At 25.2% G+C, this 24,193-nt stretch overlaps 1 protein-coding gene across 1 annotated transcript; it reads left to right on the top strand.

The window, feature by feature from the left end:
- The first annotated feature begins 1,434 nt into the window (after positions 1-1,434).
- LOC145843849 (rho-related BTB domain-containing protein 1-like) lies at positions 1,435-23,150 on the top strand. The gene is made up of 10 exons (XM_082951092.1): positions 1,435-1,640; positions 2,242-2,308; positions 4,435-4,538; positions 9,779-9,964; positions 13,591-13,743; positions 18,210-18,393; positions 20,107-20,598; positions 21,058-21,220; positions 21,440-21,630; positions 21,915-23,150. Exons 1-10 carry the CDS (start codon positions 1,486-1,488, stop codon positions 22,020-22,022), a joined length of 1,803 nt encoding a protein of 600 aa, XP_082807218.1. The 5' UTR covers positions 1,435-1,485; the 3' UTR covers positions 22,023-23,150.
- The last annotated feature ends 1,043 nt before the right edge of the window (positions 23,151-24,193 follow it).

Raw genomic sequence — 24,193 nt, 5'->3', positions numbered from 1 at the left:
ACAAAATATTAACAATATAAAAATAATTATCTGCAAGTTTTCTTAAAAATTTTAGCTTTTTTATAGGCTTAAAAATATAGTTTTACAAAAAAGTTTATGATTATAATATTGGCAAACTGTAGCAAATCCTCCAGCCCATGAGTTGCAATTTTTAGCTTGAATAAAACATGTGCATAACAAGCAAATTATAAAAACAAAATAAATATTTCAAAATGTGCCCTTAATTTTATGAAGAGTAAACAATAGGGTACATTAAAAGGTATTTTAACTGCAAATTAGTGTTTAAAATTTCTTTATTTATTTGTTTATTTTTTACTTTTAAAAAACTGCTGACTTGTAGAGTACAATCATAAAATTTCTTAAATCTACATATCAAAACAGTTATCAAAATGTTTTTATTTTTAAAATTTACAATATTTAAATATTCAATAATACTATTAAACTTTAAATAAGATAGAAAAGACAAGTATGAGTATACTTATGCATTTAATTTGTTTGTAAATTTTTACATAATATGTTTTTGCAGCAGTTTTAACATGTCAGCTATTTTACAAACAGCTGATTGCTAGTCTTGTGAGTTATTTCATAATTAAAAATAAAGTTATTTGTCTTAACTAAAAAAGATTGCTTAATTTACTGAAATGTAAAGAGCTTATTTAAATAAAGATGTGCAAGTTAAGTATTTTATTTACTACCAAGTTTCGGAGGCAAAAAATTGCGACTATTTCAAGAAAAATAAAATAGTAAACTGCACATAACAAGTTTTTAAATAACACAAAAGCAACATTGTTATGTGCAGTTAACTTTTTTATTATTGTTAAAAAGGTCGCAATTTTTTGCCACCAAAACCTGGTAGTACATAAAATTATTTAACTTGCACATCTTTATATAGCTAAAATTATAAAAAAATAAAATATATTAAGTTGTTACTTAAAAGTTGTTATCAAATTTTACTTTCTTATTATTTTATTTTTTATTTGAAAATAAGTTTTGTCATTGGCAGATGTTTATTATTTTTAGAAAATTTACTATAAACTAGTAGCCAAAAGTTTTATATAGAAAAATTTTTAGATAAGAAATGATGTTTTAGTTGCTACATAATTTCATTCTAAAGACCATTAAAACAATACTAGATATTTACATTAAGAATATAATTTAGAATGCTAAAAATAAACTATATTCAATTAAAGTTTTTTTTTTCAATTTTTTTTGTTATTTTCTTTGGTTTAAAATTTTATTTAAGATAAATTGAATAACTTCCAAGCATTTAAGATTCAAGCGTTTTTATTTTTCGGAATAATTTTTTTTTGTCTCTAGTTAACTTATTATTCCTGCAGCTTAACAATAAAACACTTAAAATTTTCCTGAAATTATACACACACATATTCTAATATGTACTAGCAAACCATTAGAAAAAATTTTACCAGATAAATAATTAATACATGCCAACATTCAACTTTGCAACAATCATTTCAACATCGCAACATGGTCAGAGATGCCAGTAAAAGCTCTAAGATGTCGGAGCTGAACGAGGATCCGAAGGAGGAGACGATCAAGTGTGTGGTGGTCGGTGACAACAACACTGGAAAGACAAGGCTGATATGCGCCAGGGCGTACAAAGAAACTGCTCCTAATTACAGGTGGGTTAGGTTTGAAGTGTTTGAGTAGATTTGTTTGGTTTTGATTAATTTAGATGATAATATTTCTAGCAATGTGTTTAAATGATAACTGTTTGTAAAATGTTTATAGTTGTTTTCAGTACTTTTTGAAGAAACTGCTCCAAGTAGTAGATAGAGTTTAAATATCTGTTTATAACAAGATTTGTTTAGTTTAGAGCTTTAAAAATAAAGTAATTCTTTTTTAACATTAATTACTTAACTTGTTAATGAAATTATATTACTTCAAAGATTTATCAAGCTTTCTTTCATTTCAAAACATCACTTCATAAGTTTCATACTTTGATGGTTTATGAGAACAATTATAAGTAGAAATGTTTCCATTTAAATTAAGTTTTTTATTCATTTTCAAGTATTTTTAAATTGACATTGTATTTTAAACATTTAAAGTTATAAAGTAAAAACTAAACTTATAAAAAAGTTTATTAACTTTGATTTATATATATATTTTTAAATATATCAAATAAATACAATCATTACTGAAACTGCGTTTAATAAATTTAAAATTCTAAAGCTACTATAGTCTAATGTTATAACAAACCTGAATTCACACTTTTTTTTTCAGGTGTCTTAAGAATGCTCATCATGTGCCAACAGTTTGGGCAATTGATCAGTATAGAAACAACATTGAGGTAAGTTTTTTTTAAAAAGAATAATATATTTTTTTTAAATTCACAACTTTATTGTTTTGATAAGTTCACACTATTTGATAAAAGTTTTGCTGTCAAACAATTTGAAACTAAATACCAATACAACTTCAACAGCACAAAGGCTTGATGAACTTTCAACTAACTTAAATGCTAGACTAACTAACTAAACAAACTTGTTTGTATGTTAGCGTCATTAACTTTCAAATGAACAAAGTGTTGAAGGGGTTAGAATATAATTTAAATTTTTAACTTGTTCTGCTATTATGTGGTCATATAATACCGAGTAATTATAAAAACTAATCAAAACAGTTTCTTTATCTTTTCAAAATGTCTTAAATATAGTCCAACCTTAAAATAAAATAAAAATAATATTTACTATGGTATCTAGTAGATAGTATTTTAGCAAGTGAGTCACATTTTAGAATAGTTTTGTAATTTTTTTAAAACTAATTGAAGCCTTCTCTAAGTCTTATCAAACTAGCTAAAGTTCTACACAAGGCGTTTTTATGATATTTTCAAAATGCAGACCAAGGTTGTATTTTATAAGCGCCCTAGACTGTACATTCATACTATATAAATTAACCTTAAATGCTAGTAACATAATAAATTTCAATAATACTACTTTATTTATAATGAAAGTTTTAATATTATAGCTTGATACTTAATTAGGAATGCTATATTGTTTTATAAAAAAAAATCTTGCTTGTTTAAACTAGCTCGAGTACTGATAACAAGTTTTTGGTTTAAAAATATTATGATAAACCAACAAAATAAGTATTTTTTTAAATATCTTTTTTAATTAACCTTTTTTTTTAAATGTGCCAATATGTATAACAAAAAAAAAGCATATAACTTATAGAAAAAATGAAACCACTGCAAATAATTTATAGTTGTGGTTTAAGTCTCTTTGTATATTCATATAATTTTTTTTTTGAAAATTTATACTGTTTTAAATTTTGAGTGATAACGAGCAATTGAGCAGAACTTAAATATAGTTGTGGTTTTCTGAAACAATAATTTATAAAGGCCATACAAAATAGATTTTTTTTAACTGGAAATTTTGTTTAGACAGGTAAAATATTTATTTTAACTTACTTAAAACTTATTTTAATTGTGCATACGCGTTTGATAATAGGCTCTGTACAGCATTAATAAAAAGGTTTTGGTAAAAATTTATGATACTTATAATCAGTTTTCTTAAAGTTATTTGTATACAATTTTCAAAATTTAAAAATTAATTGTAGTTTCACAGGTTTTATAAAAAGCTAGTTGTAACATCTACAAGAAAATTAATTTTATTTCTCTCTCAATGTTTTTTTAATTTTTTTTAATGTTATTCTTTAACACAAGTGTTAGAAAAAGCCTGTTGTAACATCGACAGGGTAGTTTTATTAAAAAATAAAACTATATGTTAAAAAACATTTTAAAAATACTTGATTCCTTTCTCAATGTTTTGAGATATTGTATATTTGTTCTAAAATTAAATTTTCAAAAATATTCAATCATACAATGCGTATTACTTATTCCACTGTGCACCAAAATTTCTGTAGTAATTAACTATAATGACAAATTAATTCACTGTGCATACTTGAAAAAATTTAGAACCTACTGCAAGTAATTTATAGTTGTGGTTTCAGTTTCATTGTAAGTGTACATAGAGTTTATTCGAAAAACTTTTTTAATTTGAATTTTGATTGATGACAAGGAATTGAGCGAAACTTGAACATAGTTGTGGTTTTCTAAAACAATAATTTATAAAAGCAATACAAAAAAGATTTATTAGCAAATCGGAAGGCTTGTTATCCAAATATGCATTCTATTGTTTAAAAAGACTCACTGTAACATTGATAAGTTGCTGTGTTATTAAGAATAATATTATAAATTAACAGATCTTGATTTTGTGTTTATATTTCTTCAATAGCTCCTTTGACTTATTTGGTACACTTGTACACATGTACTAGAAAAAGCCCGTTGTAACATTGATGGGGCGGTTTTATTAAAAAAAATAAAAATTTAAGTTAACAAACCTTAAAGAGTTTAACCTTAAAAAATATTTTATTTCTTTCTCAACGTTTTTAAACTTGTTTAATTAAATATATTGATAACAGGTGTTAGAAAAAGCGCGTTGTAATATTGACGGAGTGGCTGTTTCTTTGAGACTGTGGGACACATTTGGGGATCATCACAAAAACAGAAAGTACGCTCTTGGAAAGTAAGTAAAAGTTATTTCTGTTAGTTTTCTTAAACATAATAAAATATTAACACACTGTTGGTTTTAGAGGTGCTTTTTTAAAGATAAATATACAAATAAACGTTTTAAAGTTAAACTAATTTAGTGAATATAAATATTCTACATAATTCTATTATATAAAACTATATACTAAGCTGGATAAAAACTAAACCAAATTCTTTTTATAAAAAGTTAAAGCTATTTGTTTACAGTTTTATTTATTTGCAATTTTTGTAGATTTTATATTAAAGTTTCAATCATAATCATATTAACAGTGGTTTTCTTAATAATTTTATAAAGCCTACATAATGCTGTATACTCATATATAAGTACAATAACTTTTATTTATCTGTGAAAGCATCTCACAGATAAAAGTCTTCAAAATAAGAAACTTTTTAAAACACGTTGTCGTCCCCTCTTATAAACTCCATGTACGTGCAAACTAAAAGCTCACCGTTTTGTCTGCAATAATGCAACACTATAGTCTCACCTTCCATTAATATTTGTCATTTTAGCTCACACCCTAGCCAGCCTGACAAATCAAACTTTAAAAATTCTGCACAATAGTTTACATTATACAATTCAGTGTGTATCGTTGTGAAAGAGCATGAATTTAATACATATCATTCTAGTAGAAAGAACACGTTGTTTACTGAAGTTTATGTTGATTTCATCAATATTCCTCTGTCATGTAAAACACACCTCCTTCTTAAGGTAACACGCCCCCATTTTTGAAAAAGTGCTTAACTGCATCTTTTAAAACTTTTTGTAATAAAAACATTAACGCAGACAGCACGATTATTTCAAAAAACAGCTGTGCCAAAAAAACATTAAAATTTTATATTTTATATTAAAAAGAACGATTGTTATAATTTACGAGGTTTTATGTTTTTGCAGCATTGTTAAGCCAAACAGTTGCAAAGTTGTTTGACAGTTCTTAAAAGCCTGTGTTTTCTCCACATGCTTTATTTACTTTTTAATTTAGAATATCTGTCATTGTTCAAACTGTAAAAAACCAGCGTGACTTTTGTCACGTTGCTGTTTGTTTGGTTTTTTAATATTTTTTTGTAAATAACTATCAATAAAAAAGAATTTATGTTTTTAATATTTTTTTTTAACGGATTTTTCAAAAACAATTTAGTTAACTAGTTAAACGGTTAATATATTTTTTTTTAAAGCCTAAAAAGTAAACATTTAGTAAATTAGTTGGTTTTCAGAACAAACTGTCTCCAACAAGTTTTATTACTAACAATATAAAAAAAAGTTTTAACCAATGTGTAACCAGTGAACTTTAAATAGAAAAGTCCTATTAACAACGTTTTTACAAACACATATTTTTGAAATACCGAGTTTAAAAATAACATTTAAACCAAAAAACTACAGTTTAGTACAAATTAAGTAGTTTAAATGTGAGTTAACTGATAGTAAAAATTTATTTTAGTTTTTAAATGTGTAGCCTATTACACATTGTTGCAAAAATAGTTTTCCTGCAAGTAAATGTATTTTTTCAATAAATTTGCTTCTTTCATAAAAAAAAAATATTTTAATATTTCAACTTACATTTTTTCATTTTCAGACTCACATAGAAGGGTTTAAATGCAGTAAAATAGTGGTTAATGGAAAATAGACATATTTTAATATTAAGATGTTTCTTTAATTAGTGATTATATCAACATATATCTTGTATTTATCAAGAATAAAAACTAACTTAAAATAATAATAAAGTTGACGTATAAGCTGGGAACAACTTTCATTTCTTACCAAGGGCTGTTGAAAGTCCAGTGCGAAAAACAAGTAGCCAGAAAATTGCTTGCTATTTGCGCTATTGTGACGTCATAACGAGTATAATGAGTCACGTGCCGCTAGTTTCGAGTGGCATTTGAACTGAAGAGCTTCAAGTTATTTGCTCTTCCAGTAAAAAAAATTCACATGACAAGTTCAAATATGCGCTAAGCCGATTTTTTCGTTGAAAAATGAACAAACAGTAAACAAACATTTTGATAAAAAAAATTCAAATATTTCGAAACTTCAGTAAGATTTATTTATTTAAAAATCTATTATTTAAATATAAGAATATTTCTAGAAGGCTATAACCTTTTTTCAAAAAAATTAACAAAAAAATAAACAACGGCAAACATTTCGATGTGAAAATTTTCGAAAACGGCATAAATTCAGTGTTGTTTTGAATAAAAGATACTAGAGTATAAATATCGGTACTATAAATATTGGCTTTATTCTTCTCAAAGTTTAAAAAGTGAGCCATTGTGAATTTTTTTTTTGCGTAAAAGATGAATTAACAATAAACAACAGTAAAATTTTGGTGTGAAAATTTTAAAAAAATATTAGCAATTTTATCTTTTTTTTTTTGAGGAAAACAAACTTGTTTAAAAATAATACTATAATACTTAAACTTCTTTAAACAATAAAGTTATTGTGCGTCTTTGAATAACGCAATTACATAATTTTGCACAAAATGAAGCTATTGTTCCAAAACAATAAATATAATGCCATCCGGATTTAGAAGACCTATTTGCAGCTTTTGCAAAGTTTCATTTTGCGTTTTTAACTTTGAACTTGGCAAATTTTAAAAAATATTTTAGTCACAACGGTTTATTTCAGTAATATTAATCATCAATTACGCGCTTTTATCACGTGTGATAATGCTGCAAAAATAAAAAGCTTTTTATGAAATTAAAGTTGAAAAAACTTTTTATATTTTATTTTAATTTAAAAAAATTTTGAATTAAATTAAAAACATTTTTTTAACACGACTACTTTAATTTTAATAAGCTAAATAAAGAATTTTGTAAATTTTTTGGAATTAAAGAGAATTAAGATGAGTTTTACCTTGCAATATTTGCAAATATAAAAAATTTATGGATTTTAAATTCAAAAACAGTATTAAGGCAACATTTTTAATTATTCTTATTTCAAAGGTCTTTAGAAAGGTGAAAATAATACAGCCTGCTATTAAATCAATCAAGTATATGAAAAATTTAATCCAACAAAAACTAAATCAAAAACTGCACATGTATTAACTTTAAGTAAGCATTTTATTAAGCTTTTTTTTCAATGAAATTTTAAAGCAATTCCGTCACTTCGACCTCATACGATTCCCATAACTTTCCCATTTAAATGTTAAGCAATGAACTTTGAAACTTGATGTAAATTAAAAATAAAACAGCTTACTATCAAATTTAAGTAAAAAAATTTATCCCAACAAAAGTTTATTCAAATATTGCATATGTAATCTCCCTAGCAATTTTTTTTCAATGAAATCGAAAACAATTCCCATAACTTTTCCATTCACATATAATGTAATGAACTTGAAAGTTCAATGTTTGCTTCTGGTAATTTGACGTAAATTTCCGGTCATCAGAAGTTGAAAGTGCGCCTTGGTGAATAATTAATCGCAAACCAAATCTCCACCTTAAATCGACGAATTGAAAATCAAAGTTTTCAACTTAAACAAAATCACCGCTTAAAATTTCGCTTTATTGTTTTTAGTAGTATGTTCTATAGTTTGTGAAAAATGTAAGTAGAAACATTTATTTCAGACTTTTTTATTTATGCATAAAAATCGCTTTAATTTAGTTTAATTTAAAGAGTTTCTATTTCAATTGAACATCAAATTTTTCAACTTAACGAAATTTCACCGCTTAAAATTTCACATCAGTCGCCTGTTTTGGTCTTTCAAATAGTTTTAGTAAAATTTGTTTTTTAAAGTTTGTTTATTGTCATGCATTAAAACTGTTTTTGATTAAGTTAAATAAACCTTATAATTGATTAAGATTTATTTATTTATGCTGATGAAGTCATTGAGCGAAACTCTATTTATGATACAAATTTTTGTAAAAAATAAATACTAGTATTTACTCTACTTTGCCGAAGTTGAGAAATTTATTTGTTTGATCAACGACCATAATAGTCATGTGGTCACATTCAAAAATTTGTAAAACTAACAAAAAGTGTTTTGTTTTCGAAGTTATTAATTTTATGCATTGAAACTATTTTGACTGAATTTTTAAAAGTTTAGCTTTGGTTAGGATTTGTTTATTTATATTGATTAGGCAATTTAGCGAAACATTGTTTATAAAATAAAGTTATATTATAAATATAAATATTTACTCATTTCCGCTAAACTTTAAAACTTTACTGTTTTTTAAATAAATAGAATCATAATTTTAATTATTTTTTATCAAAAACAGTTTAAACTATGAGCAACATTAAAGTGTAATTAGTTATGCAAAAATGATAGTTTTTTTGTTTGTGTAAAAAATTCTGAGTAGATTTTTGCTAATCATTTTATTCAAGAGCTAAATGTCTAAACCACCAAACTGATTTTGAATTTGTTTTATTGTTTAAGACTTTTACAACAATTTTTTAATAACAAATTCTAGCTTTATTGTTCTATAGAATATCAACCCCTTTTGAGTAAAAAAATCGAATTGTTATTATAACTTTCATACTTTTTTTATTGGGTGAATGGGGTTTTGATTTTTATTTTTGCTTAAAAATTAATCCAACTTTTTTACATTGTTTTTTTTTTCCTCTGAATGAAAAGTTTAAATTTTTTTTCTAAATGTGACTACCTTTACTTTTCACTTTATTATTAATATGAAAAAAAAAATATTTTGCTTATGCCGACTCAGAGCTTACTACTATTATGTTTATCCTGAATAAGTTAATAATTATATTCTTTTTGGTTTTGTTAATTTTCATATAATTGGTTTTTCTTCCTCACAAACATGACGTAGTACTGATATGCTTTTCCATTACAATTATTTTTTACTTATTCATTTGTAAATATGAGTCTTTATAAGTATAGTATTGTTTTAATGTATCTAATTTAAAAAAAAATAATTTCTCCCTGATACAGCAGACGTAGTCCTGATATGCTCTTCCATATGATTTTCCTTTGCAAATATTTGTTAACTATTTATATGTAAATACAAGTATGAAACAAGTATTTTTTACTTAATTACAGCTTACTACTAGTATGTTTCTCCTGAATAAGTTTTCATTTATTATCATATAGAGCTCACAAGTATGTTGTTAATATTATCTCCATTAGAGTGTTTATTACTTATTGTAAAGAAAAGGTTTTTTTTTCAGTTAAAGTTAATTCATACAAATTAAATTCTACCTCCCAGGTCACATGGTCGTTATATGCATCTCTGTATGCAACTACTATTTTTATCAAACTAAATTCTACCCCACAGAGCGGACGTGGTCCTGATTTGCTTCTCAGTGTGCGACCGCAACTCGCTCCGCAACATCCTGCTGTTCTGGGAGCAGGAGGTTAGGCGGCACTGCAGGAACGTCCCCATCATAATCGTGGCTTGCAAGATGGACCTCAGGTTCACCAACATGGTGGACACCTACAGGAAACAGGGCATGCTGACCAGGTTTTATTTTATTTGAATGATTTTAGTGAAACTTTTATGTTTAAAGATTACAATTAGATATCTTAACTTGTTTTTAAGGAGAATAGTATGATGTCAAATATTTTTTTTTCTAAACAATTTTTCACTAAAAACAAGAGATCATCAGTTAATAATAGAATTTTATTCAAAAAGAATAACTCTAAACAATTTTTTACTCATAACAAGAGATCATCAGTTAATAGTAAAATTTTATTCAAAAAGAATAACTCTAAATTTTTAAAACAATTTTAGCAAGTAAAGTTTAATGAAAAAGAACAATTGTATCATCTTTTGATCATCAGTTATTTGAAGTTGAAAATTAAAAGCAAAAAGTTATGTTGTATTTTATAGTTGTTTATTTAAAATGTTTTTTATTATAAATGTAAAACAGACTCTCAACAACGGTTTTAGGTATTGGTGGAACAATTGTTTCAGATAAAATATAGTGTTTTAAATTAAATTATTTAAAAAAAAAATTATATTTCTATAGACTAAAGTAGTGTTTTTATTTAAGTTTTAGATAATTTATATTATTAATAACTATTAAAGCGCATAAGAAAAGTCTACCTTGTTTTTACATGTTGATTTTGTTTTGTAGAGCTCTATTTTATCTTGTAAAACACTTTTTACCACTTAAAACAGTTTAAAGCAACTTTTAGATGTTAGCAATAAGTTTATTTTGAAAGGCAAAAAACATTATTTAACTAACAAACTATTTTTTCCTTAAATTTTTAAGCAATATTCTCTAAGCTTTGGTGTTTATTCCATTACTACATATGATAACCCGTAAGAAATCTATCAATTTTGAAAATAACCACTTTTTTTAAATTTTTATTTAGATTTTTTGTTTTTTAATAATTAAAATAATCAAAATTGAAAGTTTTGAAAAATTTCTTAAAGTATGTTTCATTAAAATCTGGGGTCTCTAGCTCAAAAAAGCAATTTAAACTTTAAATGTAAGTTAAGATAAATTAGTTCGTGGTTTAACCTCATGTCAGTTTCAAAAGTAAAGTTTTGTATTATAAATAGCTGTTAATTTATTTTTTCATAAAAAGTAGTCACTTTGTATATTAATGATGTCGTTTAATGCTAAAATAGCTTTAAAGTTCTAAATATATTAAAAAAATATAAAAATAAGACAACTAATCAGTATACTTGACCGAAATAATGCAGTACTTTTTGAAGTGTTACATTTAAAACAATCTAAATGACTAATATATACGTTTTTATGCGTTTTAAAACATATAATCAATGAAATTAGTCATGAACTTGAACTAGTTAGATAAGAACGTGATTTTTTTTAAATTAAGTAATTAAAAATATATATCTGTTGCGTGTTATTATCAGTTGCAAAATTTTTAACAAAAAAAATGTTAATTTGATGTTTTAAGCATAAAATTAATAAATTTTTTGTTATAGGAAATAATATTTTTGTTAATTTTTATTCGAAATTTGGTATTACTAAATGTTACAACTAAATGCAAAATTGTAAACTAAAAAAAAGTGTTGATCTGATGTTTTTAAGAATAAAATAACAAACTCTTTGTCATGAGAAGTAATATTTTCATAAAATTTATTTAAATTTTGGTATTTTATAAACCAAAGTTCAAAAAGCAAATATATTTTCAACTAAAACAATAAATACTTCCCGTTGGTGTAAAATAACTGCCAAAATAAACTTTTTGTTTAAAAACTTTCTTTGCGGTCGAAATGAAAACAAAACAATGAAATATTCTCATTTCCGTTTGAAATTGAATTTGCAGTGAGAATTTGCAAAACTTTGAATTCAATTTGCAGTGAGAAAAACATTTTATTAGATTTTATTTATTAAATTGTTTTTGATGAAATCAGATGCATTTTAAACTTTGTAACAATAATTTGGTACAGGTTTATAAGCTTGACATAATAATGGAAGCTAAAGTTGGTTTGCCTTAATTTTTCAAACAAAATAAAATGTATTCAAATTTCCCAGACAACTTTAGTAAATTGGATTACAGCGAGAATGAACTTTCTAAACTTTGAATTCAATTTGCAGTAGAAAAAAAATTGTTAAAATGTTTTTCTTGAAATGAAATGCATTATTAGTTCTGTAAGGTTAAAATGGTTTGAAACAGTTTTATGAGGTTGTTTATAATTTAATAACATAATTTAAACTGCTAGCATGAAGTAAATTCTCATTTACTTATATTTAAATTCAATAAAGTGAAAACGATAAGTTTTTTAAATAAAATAATATGTACTTAAAATAGCAACTCAAACTTGGAAAAAATTTAAAGTCTGTGGCTAACATAAAGAAATTGTTTGATAATTTAAAAAAATAATTTCAATTATTTTTTATCTAGGTGTAGAACTATTTTACTTATATATTTTTTTATGGGGTAAAAAATGAAAACAAAATTATTTACTTTATCAAGACACAAAAGTCAATAAATGGTTCACTAAACAAACTCATTTAAACTTATTCTATCATCAGCATAATTTTACCTGGAAATTGGTTTTTAATGAGGTAATCATTATTTGCAAGTAAATTAAGGTTGCAATAAAAGCTTATCTTCATTTATACATAAATAAAAATCAATTCATGTAGATAAGCTTTAAACTCATTTGTGTAGTTTAAAAAAAACATGAAGTTTAAGTTGAAAAAGAAATTATAAAATCAAATAATTAATGCCTTTTCAAATCAGTTGAGTAATTTAGACTTTGCTATTTTCTTATATTACATATGCCACAAAGTATAGATTTTTAATTGAATTTTTAAGGATTAAAAATAGTTTTTTAAATAAGTGCTTTATAAATAAATGTGTTGGAGAACATAGTTCAGTCTAAGACAAAAAAAGATTAAGTAGTTTAAATATATTAAGAAAAAATTAAACTTATTGAAACATAAAAAAGTTATCAGAAAGTTGTTAAATAAAAATTTTAAAAATAGTTGTAAATACAAATAAAGCATGTTCCTTGATATAAAAAAAAGGATAAGTTTTAAACTAAATATTACTTTTTCGAAATTTTACCAATTATTTTTTCTTCAAATATCAAAAAAGGTTGTAAACAAAAAAATAGTTTAATAATTCAAATAAACATTTTTGTTTACCTTCTATTGAAATAAAATAAAAAATATCAACTTTTTTAACCAGTTTTTAATGTTATTTTAACATAACAATAACACATGTAATATCAGGACTACTGTCTTAACCATATTAATAAAAAAAGAATTGAAACATATTGGGTTGAAAATTAAAAGTAGAATATTTTCGCTCTATTGAAAAATAAAAAGTTTATGCATTTTACAGTGACGACAAATTTGCAAGTCTGTTACAGGATTATATAAAATAAAAATTTTTTAAATGTACTACATTCTAAAAATTACAATTCTATATATGTTATTTTTGAAAAAATAGAGGTAGTTTTTTTACTTGAAATGTTTTGTTTGTTAATAACTTTACGGCAATTATTTTTACAGTAACAGTAGACTGCATTTATAAAACATTGTTTCATGCAATTTGCAGTAATGACAATTTTTCAGTAACTACAAGTTTACAGTAATGATAAATTTACAGTAACAAATCATTTACAGTAACTACAAATTTACAGTAATGACAAACTTACAGGTCGGTGAAGCCGAGCGACATAGTTTACCCGGAAGAAGTGTCGCTGATGGCCAAGCAGTTGAACTGTCACCACTTGTACGAGACCTCGGTGTTCTTGGGTCACGGGGTAACAGACGTGTTTGAGAACGCTTGCAGGATCGCTTTACTACACAGGTAAAAAAAATATTAAATTTATATCGTAAAAATAGAAATGAAGAAATGATGTGTTTTAAATTTTATTTTTTATAAATAATTTTATTGCAGGATCGCTTTACTTCACAGGTAAAAAAATATTAAATTTATAACGTAAAAATATAAATGAAGAAATGATGTGTTTTTAGTTTTATTTTTTATAAATATTTTTACTGCAGAATCGCCCTACTTCACAGGTTATAAAATAAATATTTTTTTAAATGTAGATAATATGTTTTACTATAAAAAATTGTTTGCAATGCTCATCACTTAAAAGACTAGGTAGAGAAAAATATGCATAACTAAAACTAGTGTCTGTTTTATTTAGTTTATGTAAACTAAGATGTATTTTTTAAAATAAAAATAATAGTACAGGTGCAAGTTAAGTATTTTATTTACGACCAGATCTTGGTGGCAAAAAAAAATTATGACCTTTTCAAATATAATAAAATAGTAAACAGTTTACTGTTTTATTATACTTGACAAGGTCGTAATTTTCTTTTACCAAAGCTTAGTAGACAATGTAGTAGTTTTTAAGCGTACCAGATGTCTTGCCTAGTGGACAATATTTTAAACGTTGCACGGCAAAGACAATGCTGACGTCACTAATCATTGCCAGCAAAAGGTTGCTTCATGTGAAGCATCATAAACCGTTTGTAGATTGAAGATTACAAGTTTTTCGGTTGTAACTGACTTATGAGTCCTAATAAGGACGAAACCGGTCTTAGTCTACCGAAACTTGTGGTCTGATGATCAAATTGGCATGATCAACCCTTTTGTCAAAGCCTAGTAGTTAATAAAATATTTGATTTTCTCTAATATTATTATTTATTAAATAAGCTCTTTACATTCCAGTAAACTGAGCAAAAAATTTTAGTGAAGACAAATAACTTTAAGATTGAAAACAACAAAAAAAAATTTGTTTAGTTCGAATTATATTTGAAATTTTACTTTTTAGCGAGTAATCCTTGTCTTGGTTTCTACTGCTTATTTGTAAATTAAATATAAACAATTCAGTGACTTTAAGTTTATTTCAAAACTGGAGTTTCGCATTGGTATTGCTACCAGTTCTCTTCAGTCAAACTATCTGAATTTTATCCGTTAGTCTGAAGCTCTTTGAAGATTTTTAAGTTGAGCAGAATTGTATTAGCTTATTTCAAAGTGGTTGAATATAAAAAAAAATAAATTAAAACTAGCTCAGCCAAGTTCCATGAAGTTTTAAAAACAAGCATTAGTCAGTACTTGACTCTTTACATTCTAAAGCTTGTTTTATAAAACTAAAAAGGTTTATGTTAACTTTTAATGCACATTTTAAAAAGAGTTACAAAGTTTAAAAAAGTCTAAATTTGGCTAAAGTTATTTATAGTACATTTCTTTTTTACTCAATAAAAATTTTTCATGTTCTATAGAATAGCATAAAATTTATTAAAATTACAAAAACACCACTATATTTTCATCCAGTTATAAATATTTAATATGTTGGTATGAATTACTTGAAAAAAGCTTAGATATACCTGAGCATTGCTAATATTATTATTGAGTTTTGTTCATTAGAATGCATATAAACAGTTTTTTTAAAGTTTTCCGAGTCTAAACAAAGGTTAAAAAGTTTCACAATAGAATATTTACACCAACTTAATGACTCATTTTCACTCTGTGACAAAATTAAGTAGGTTGAAAACAAAAACATATTGCAAAAAAAAAACATATTGTAAAAAAAAAAACATATTGTACGTCTGCAGTCTGGTGAATGGAATAAACAAACGTTAAACATGTTAATAATAAAAACATCTGTTTATAAGCCGAGTTTTAAATAAACCATAAAAGTTTCCTGTGTTTAAATTGTATTAAAGTTTTGTTTTTTAATCAGTTTAACTTTTGATACAATTAACAATAGTTTATATTTAAATAATTGCTGTGTTTTAGTTTAACTGTAAATTTTAAAAGCTATACTTATTTACCTACAGCATATCTGCAATTTTCTGAATAATTTTTAAAAAATTGTAGAATTTATTTAATACCAAACACTTTTTTTAGCTTTTCAAATAGTTTTAAATTTCCCAAAAGTGAAAAAATACAAAAGTTTTAAATTGTATATAAGTTTAATGTATTTCTGTCAAAATTAAGTCAACCTAATAGGATTAGTAGCTAGATGTTGGAAAGTTTTTATTTCGAAATAAACGTAAAATAACAACTAGATTTAAATCAGATATTACTTTTAGTTTATGCTAAGAATTATAGAATGTTAAAAAATTATTATATACATAAAAATTCTAATATTCTACCCAGTAAATAAGTATGTTTTTTAAAGTTTACGCACTTTTTTTATTGTTTGAGTTTATTTAATAATTGATAGTAATTTTTAATGAAAAAACCATAGTAACATATAAAACTATTTGTAAGGATAGCACAAAACTTAAAAATGTGTTTTAATAAAAACATTTTTGTACTATTAGAGCAATAGTTTATCAGTTTTAAAATGTGTGTGCACACTATTTATTAAAAATAAATTACTTAATTATGTCTCTAAGCTCTGCATGTTTTTTTTATTTGTTTTGTATTTAAACATACAAAAATTATTATAGTTTTGAAATTTATTTATTTTTATTTTAGAGAAAATTTATGTTTGGAATAAAAATTTTAAAAACTAACATACAAACCTTAGAGACATAATAGAAGCGCATAAAACAATGTTTTAAATTATCTAGCCTCACTATTTAACTTTTTAACACTTTTTTTCTTAAAGGCATTTCAGTGCACATTAAAACTATTAAAGTAGAAACATACAGAGACAATAAAATGTCCAGCTAAATACATGATATAAAAATACTTTTTTTATTTCTTAATATGTTTGCAGCGAAGGGTATATTCTTTTTTTAATTGAAGTACATTAAAAACTCAAAAAAATATACAAATACAAAAATAAATCAGTTGTAAAGACAAAAACTTAGTTGATATAAGAGGAAAGATTACAGCACATCTTATAAACATTAAAACCTCAAATTGTTAATCAAACTGGTAATTTATGATTTTTGTAAAGTCTGTTAAGTCTTCTTATTATATATTAGTATAAAAGGTAATAAAAAGAAAACTTTTAAAGCTTAGCTACATACTAAAGACCATAAAAACTGTAAATTTTAATGGAATAGCCTAATTTTCTTTGTTATACCTTTTTATGTGTTCATGAATCCTTTTTTTATTTAATCGTTTTAGTGGACATAAAAACTATTAAAAAAACTGGTACAAATATAATGGAAAAACAAATTTAAGACGCAAACATAAGTAGCACATTCGCATTGCGTTTATTCGGTTGAAAACTTGTGAATAATTGATGAAATTACAACTTTCTGCACCAGGGCAAAATTAAGAAAAAAAACAACAACAGTGGTGAAATGGATTAATAGTTTTTTTTTCAACTCATTAATTCTTTTCTTTATTACGCAACGAATGCGAAAATAGATAGAAATTTGGGTGGATCGATAATCAGATCTGTTTGCGAGAATTGCGACTTTTAAAAAGTGCTGAAAGAAACTAATCTATATTTAAAGGTCTAGCTTTAAATTTTGTTGGGTTTCTTTAGAACAAAAAAGTTTTTAAATAAAAAAAATTTACTTGGACAAATCAGTATCGTTGCTTGCAAACTGAACTTATAAAGTAGTAATACAAGTAAATTTTATACAGATAGTTTTTTTTTTTGAAACTTAGTTTTATTACCTAATAAGTGTTACGAAAGACTAGTGGAAGCTGTGATCAATAAATTAAACTTTTAAAAACTTGTACCAATGCCACAGTTTTGTTCACCTCTTAAATCAATTACTTTTCATGTTTCAATCACATTGGAGTGGCAAATTTATTTTATTACTTCAATTCCAGTAAGATGTGTTTTATTGAGAACATATTCGTTTGAAGTTATTGGTTTTTAAACTGCCTTGACTTTTCCTGCTTTCTTGAATTAAGTTGCGTGTCGTTGAAGTTTGACACAAAAAGAGAATTTTTTTATAAAAGCATACTACATCATATACTATTTTTTACCGTAGATTATTTATTTGTATACATCTTATTTTTAATTTAATGCAAATTTTCTGGTATACTTCAATTGATATCAATAACAGCAAATATTAACTGTATTATAATATTCAAATGTATACCATAATTTTCCAAACTCATTTTTATAATCACCCACTTGGCAGAAAATTTGAACAAAATAATCGCCCCCTTTTTAGGTACCGGCCCTTTACAGTTTGATAACCCATTAGTTTTTTAACGCCCCTGCTAATTAAGAAGTTGTTATTGCACCCTGATAGCCAACATCGCCGTCAGAGGGGCTATATTTGCGAAACCTGATCTGAATTACTAACAAAACATTGAATACTTTTAGCACTTTGCTTTTAAGTATGAAAGTATTTAAAATTGTACAAATAAAATAATTATTTTGTTTTATTCATTAGACGGAGTGTGTCAGTGTGGAGCAGCTCGGCGCTGAAAAAAGTGAAGCGGCCCCGGATACAGGAGCCCAAAATTCCCCCCAAACCGAAACAAGTGCCCATTAAAAAGTGCTCAACGAAGAACAGCGACAACTTGTGGCAGATTTACAAGACGGAGTCTCTTTGTGACGTCACATTCATATGTCAGGTGAAAAATGTTTAAAATAATAGTTAAATTAAAAATTTAAAAAGTTACGTTCATTTGTAAGGTTAGATAATACAAAGTTATATAACTGTTAAACTAAAACATTAAACAAATTTGTTAAACACATGGGTTTTACATAAAATTGTAAAATATAAATATAAGCAGTAAAAATCTAACTGTTTGAAATGATAAAATAGGATATAAGTTTTGAAAATTATACTTACTTAACTTGATTAAAAAATTGTTAAATAATAATGTTTTTTATTTTTTATATGTAGTATTTTTGATACAAGTTTATGCGGAAATAGTTTCAAATGTCTTTTTACAAATCGCATTAAACTGACTTAAAAATTTAGAAATTGTTCAAAATGAAATGGAACAGAAATATACCATAGAACTTTTAAAGAATTAAATTACGAAGAGCTTATTTTTAAAGAAATTATTTTAAGCTTAGAAATAATAATTTCAGTTCTATTCTTTGCAAACCATATGCTACTTATACTTTGAGAAAAAATCCGGAAATACAAAAATCAATTTTTACTTCAAGCTCTTGGAGTTGAAACATATGTTCTAATAATTTCAGTGATTCACCGAAACATATAATGGAATTTTACTTATACATAACTTTTTTCGGAATACAATACATAAGATCAGTTTTATTTATTTGGAATCGGAATGATCTTTATTTATTAAAATTTTTACTTATTTACATATATTCTTTGAATCAATTGTTTGTGCCGTAGGCTTTATTTTTTATAAAAAGTTGTTTACTTATAACTTTCAACAACTTGCACAGCGCAAGTAATAAACATTGTTGTTGATACATTTAAAGTTTTTAAATTTTTTATTCATGGACAACAAAAAACTAATAATAATTAATCTTTTTTGGATTTCTATTTAGATAACAATGCTTAAATTAAAGAATGACTTTTCAAGTTATAAAAAATAATTCTTTATTGATAAATTTTACTTTGTGAACTGAAAAGCTATTTTAGCAACGAAACGTTGTTAGTTGAATTTTAACACAAAAAAAAAACTATTTTTTAGTAAAAAACACAATTTTTATTATTTTGTCTCTTTTGTAAGTGGACTGGTACTTATACATCTCTGCAACTAAGTAATTAAAAAGTTTATTATAAACTCGCTTCATCAATGAAGGTACTCTAATTTCTAGTTTAAATTTAAGTTACAAAGGAAATTTGTAAAAATACTCGTTTTAAAATTATTTGGATTTTTAGCAGAGAAAAATCAATACCAAGTAAATGATTAATATCAAAATTCAACAAAATATTTATCTCTGTTTGATACTGTCTTGAAATCAATACAATATGTTGAATGCAAATTAATTTTTTTCATACAGCTTGAGCAAAAGGTTAAAATTTATTGATTTTTGAAAAAAAATCTTATATCAAAAAACATATATTTAGTGTCTAGTAATCAATAAGAATGCAGTTATTCTTTAAAATTCACTTGAAAAAAGATTATTGTTTTTTTTCAAATATACCAAAATATTTATAAGATAAACATTTCAAAAACATGCATAAAAAATTGGTCAACAGAATTCCGAGTTCATTAGATTAGAGCTAAATAAAAGAAAAACATTTTAAAACAAACAACCAACTTTAGTTTTTTTTTCACAGAATTCCGAGTACATTAAGTTAGAGTTAAATAAATAAACATTTTAAAACAAACAATTAATTATTTTTTTTTTCACAGAATTCCGAGTACATTCGCGCGCACCGGGTCGTCCTCGCCTCCAAATCAAACTTCTTCCTCCGCCTCTTCAAGCAAAGTTCCCCTCAACCAGAACTACCTCAATCACAAAATTCCCCTCACCTGAAACTGCTCAACGAGGATTTTAGGAACCCCGTCTACCTCGTTCCTTATGACGTGACAACGCAGCAGATGCGCCAAGTCGTCAAGTTCTGCTACGCTTCCGATTATCCGGACGACACGGAAAATCGGGAGTTTCCCGAAGTAATGAAAGTTTTCGGACTTTTAGAGGAGGGAAAAGGGAGTGATGAGGTTGAAGAAGAAAGGAAGCGGAGGATAAGAAACGAGGTCATGACGTCACATTCGGTTTTCAGTGACGTCACGTTCCAGGTGGACGACGGTCAGGTGACGACGTCGAAGGCGATGATGTCAGCCAATTGTGACGTCATGAACGCCATGTTTACCGGAAACTTCATCGAAAGTTCCTGCGATCAGGTGAGTTGAGAGTTTCAATTGAGGATTTTTTCCTATTTTTTATATTCGCATCTGAAATTATTAGTTTTAGTTTTTTGCAGTACCTTACTATATAGTTATTTATCTTAACTAAAAAAGATTGCTCAGTTTATTGAAATTTAAAGAGCTTATTTAAATAAAAATGTGCAAACTAAATATATATGTGCAGTTTAGTATTTTATTTAACTTGAACAGATCACAATTTTTTGTCACCGAAACCCGGTTATTTTATGTAGTAACTTACTAAAAAAACAATAATTAACTATTTTTTTGGGTTTGTAGTTCCACAAATAAATAGTTTTAATTAATTAATAACTTCTATGAATTTTTACTTACCACTAAGAATGCCTGGAAATGGTAGTAAAGGTAAATGTAGACTTTTACAGGATAAAATTGAACAGAATAATTAACATAAACTTTTTCAGAACCTTTTATAAACAGGTGAACTTGCCAGGCACAAACTGTGCTACCTTGGAAAAGCTGATTGAGTTCTTGCTACTGGGCGAAGTAAAAATAAATCCTAGTGAAGCTAATCCAACTTTCATTCAAGACCTCTTGAGTTTAGCAAACAGGTTCTGTCTGCCTAAATTGGTCAATATCGTCGGTTAGTATGTTAAATTCTTAAACTTTTTAAAGTAATATTTAACCAATATTATATGAGTTTAATATTTTTATTATTATAAGCATTTGCAATTTCAACTATCTTATTTTAGATTTAAAAATTAAAATTTATTTGTAAAACTATTCTCTACATAGGTGTAAATTACTCAAACTTTTATAAAATTGCTTTGTGCTAAAGTTTTACTGGAAATTCATTTCAAAGAGTTGGAAGTGATCTCAATATTCGAGGACGTAGAAACGAATAGCTCCACTGAAGTGAACTTCCTGATAGACGTGGCAACTTTACTGCAAGTTTCAAAGTTCTACAACTCGACCAACCTGTACAACTGGTGCCTGCACTACCTCACCGTGCATTACAACCAGGCCTGCTGGAATGTCCCCAAAGTAATCAAGGTTGTTTGAAAGTATTACAAAAAAAAAGACTAGGTGTATGATTGTTTTAAAAATATGAAATGAATTCGCTTAAATTAAATTTTTTCGTTGTTCTAAAACTATGTATATTAAAACTGTTTTTTTACTTTAAATAAAAATAAGCAAGTAAAAATGTAATGTTTCAACTTTTTTTTGTTGAATAAACTAACTTTGTTTGTTTTTTGCTTGCCTAACATGCCTAAACAACTTCTTGATTAATAACTTGTTATAACTCGTAAAGATATTTGAAATAAATATTTTTAAAGGCCCTACCACTGTCAGTCCAGAATCACTTGAAAGAAAACAGATGGCCACCAGTTTGGTACATAAAACAAAAAGATGTCTATGACAGGAACAAAATTAGTGAAAAATAAAAAGATGTCTATGACAGGAACAAAATTATTGAAAAATAAAACAAAAAAATGTCTATGGCATAAATAAAATAGGTGAAAATAAATCAAAAAATATTTTTTTATGGCAAGAACAAAATTAGTGAAAAATAAAAAGATGTTTATGGCAGAAATAAAATTATTGAAAAATAAAAAGATGTTTATTGCATAAATAAAATTTGTGAAAAATAATAAAACATTATAAAAATGTCCAATAGTAAAAAAGTCTTCCAAAAATCAACTACATGACATCATTCCAAACAAGAAACACAAACACTCAATAAATATTTTTTTATTACTTTTTTTACCAATGTTTTTACTACATGCTCTTAATCTCAATAATATTTTTTTTATCTGAAGTCGAATAAAGTTTTTTTTATGATCAACTTAACTCAATGACACACTCAATTTAAGGTACATGTTTCAAACAAGCTTTGTTGAAATCTCTTTAAAGTCTTCAATACAATAAAAATTTTAATGTCATTCAGATACTTTAAAATCAACAATGTATTTATTTAGTTTAAAACTTTAAGATGTTAATAGTTGCCTTTAAAAAATCTTAAACTTTCAGATAATTAACGTTTACAAAGACAATGTTTTTTAATTATTATCATAAATATATTTTTAATCAAAAGTTTTGAATATTGAAGATAGCTGCGACCACTAAGTAAAAGTTTTAGCTAATTTCTTTGATAATTTCTTTCTATAAAATGTACTAAAAATTGTTTTTTTTATACACATATTTACATGGCCTATTTTATTTTTGGGTGATTTTTTTATTCACCTTGCTATAGTTGTTTAAATGTTTCAGTTTTAAAGTTGTAATTAAAAATTTATCTTAATTACTTCAACTTAACAGCTACTGTTTTTTTTTTTTACAAATGCGTTTTTTAAGCTCCATATGAAATATAAACAACTAAAAGTTTGTAAAAAAATATCTTAAAACTTTTAAAGCTGCCAACTACACTCTGTTGTACTTTCATATTTTCGCTGCCTTAATAATTTTTACATCAAAATTTTGATAATTTGTCGAATTGCTTCAAAGTTGAAAACTTTTCCTTATAAAAATGTTTATTTTATGATCCAAGTGTTTGAACGTTTAAATTTATTCATTTTAATCCTACAAAAGATAGGAAACCAACAATTGTTTTTTTTTGCTGATTTTTCGTGTTTTTAGAATGTTCTCAACAAATTTTAGTTTTATAGTTTTGATAATTCATTGTTTTTATTCACAAAAAAGTGATTTTTGTGCAATGCCTACTTATATTGTTTAAAAAAAACTGACTTTAATTGTCGCAATGGAATAAAGAAAATTAAACAAAGACTTTTCGTTAGATTTTGAAATGAATAACTTTATTTGTTAGTATTTTCTTTGTTAATTTAAACAATTATAGATCTATTTTAAAACTTATATATTAATTTTTATTTAATATTTTAGTAAATAAGTATGTTTTGTAATTGTTTAGTAGCTTGAAAATAATAATAAAACTTGAAAATATGTAACAACTAAATTAGAAATTTAAATTAAAACAATTGAATATTATTAGGTAAATTAAAAAAAAAATAGAAACTAAATGCAAGTAAAGTTTCGTAAGTTTGATTATATTGACAGTATAACTTTATTTCCAAAACTTGTTAAAATATCAGTAAAAGTAAGAGATTTAAATTTAGTAAACTAAAGTTGCTTTGATGAAATGTTATCTTTAGTAAAAGAAGCACAAGCCATTTTTCGAAATTAACTTTAAAAGGTTATGCCTAAATAGCATTTGCATAAAAAATTCTTTATGTAAAGCAGTCATAGCTAGTTTATAAACATTTTGAATTTAAAATCTAACAAAACAAAAAATTCGCGAAAGCCAATGTAATTAATTGATTTAAAGTAACTTATTACAAGCTGAAAAACTCTTTATCAAGTAAATTAAACTTTAAAAGAATAAGAACATCTGAACAAATAAATTTATTCCCGTTATGTAAACTTAATAACAATACTTTTATCGATAAGTCAATATTATCTTATACATGAAGCAGTCAGTCTTCAATTCGTAATTACCATTTAGAAGAAGCTGACATCCCTGCTTTATGTAAGTTAAAGCTTGTGAACTCCTGGTATATTACTTTTGTTACTTGTTTCGGTAGTGAGGTATACAGTAAAAAGG

This window comes from Thalia democratica, chromosome 9, assembly GCF_965202585.1.
Source record: "Thalia democratica chromosome 9, ktThaDemo2.hap1.1, whole genome shotgun sequence".
Taxonomy (NCBI): Eukaryota; Metazoa; Chordata; class Thaliacea; order Salpida; family Salpidae; genus Thalia; species Thalia democratica.
This window is presented reverse-complemented; position numbering and strand designations above follow the sequence as displayed.

What these genes read in the sequence shown, in the direction of transcription:
- LOC145843849 (XM_082951092.1), top strand. Translation starts at nt 1,486, where the DNA reads ATGGTCAGAGATGCCAGTAAAAGCTCTAAGATGTCGGAGCTGAACGAG. An exon ending in TCGAAAGTTCCTGCGATCAG is followed by an intron (nt 20,599 to 21,057) that starts GTGAGTTGAGAG and finishes TTTTATAAACAG; the next exon opens with GTGAACTTGCCAGGCACAAA. An exon ending in ATGTCCCCAAAGTAATCAAG is followed by an intron (nt 21,631 to 21,914) that starts GTTGTTTGAAAG and finishes ATATTTTTAAAG; the next exon opens with GCCCTACCACTGTCAGTCCA.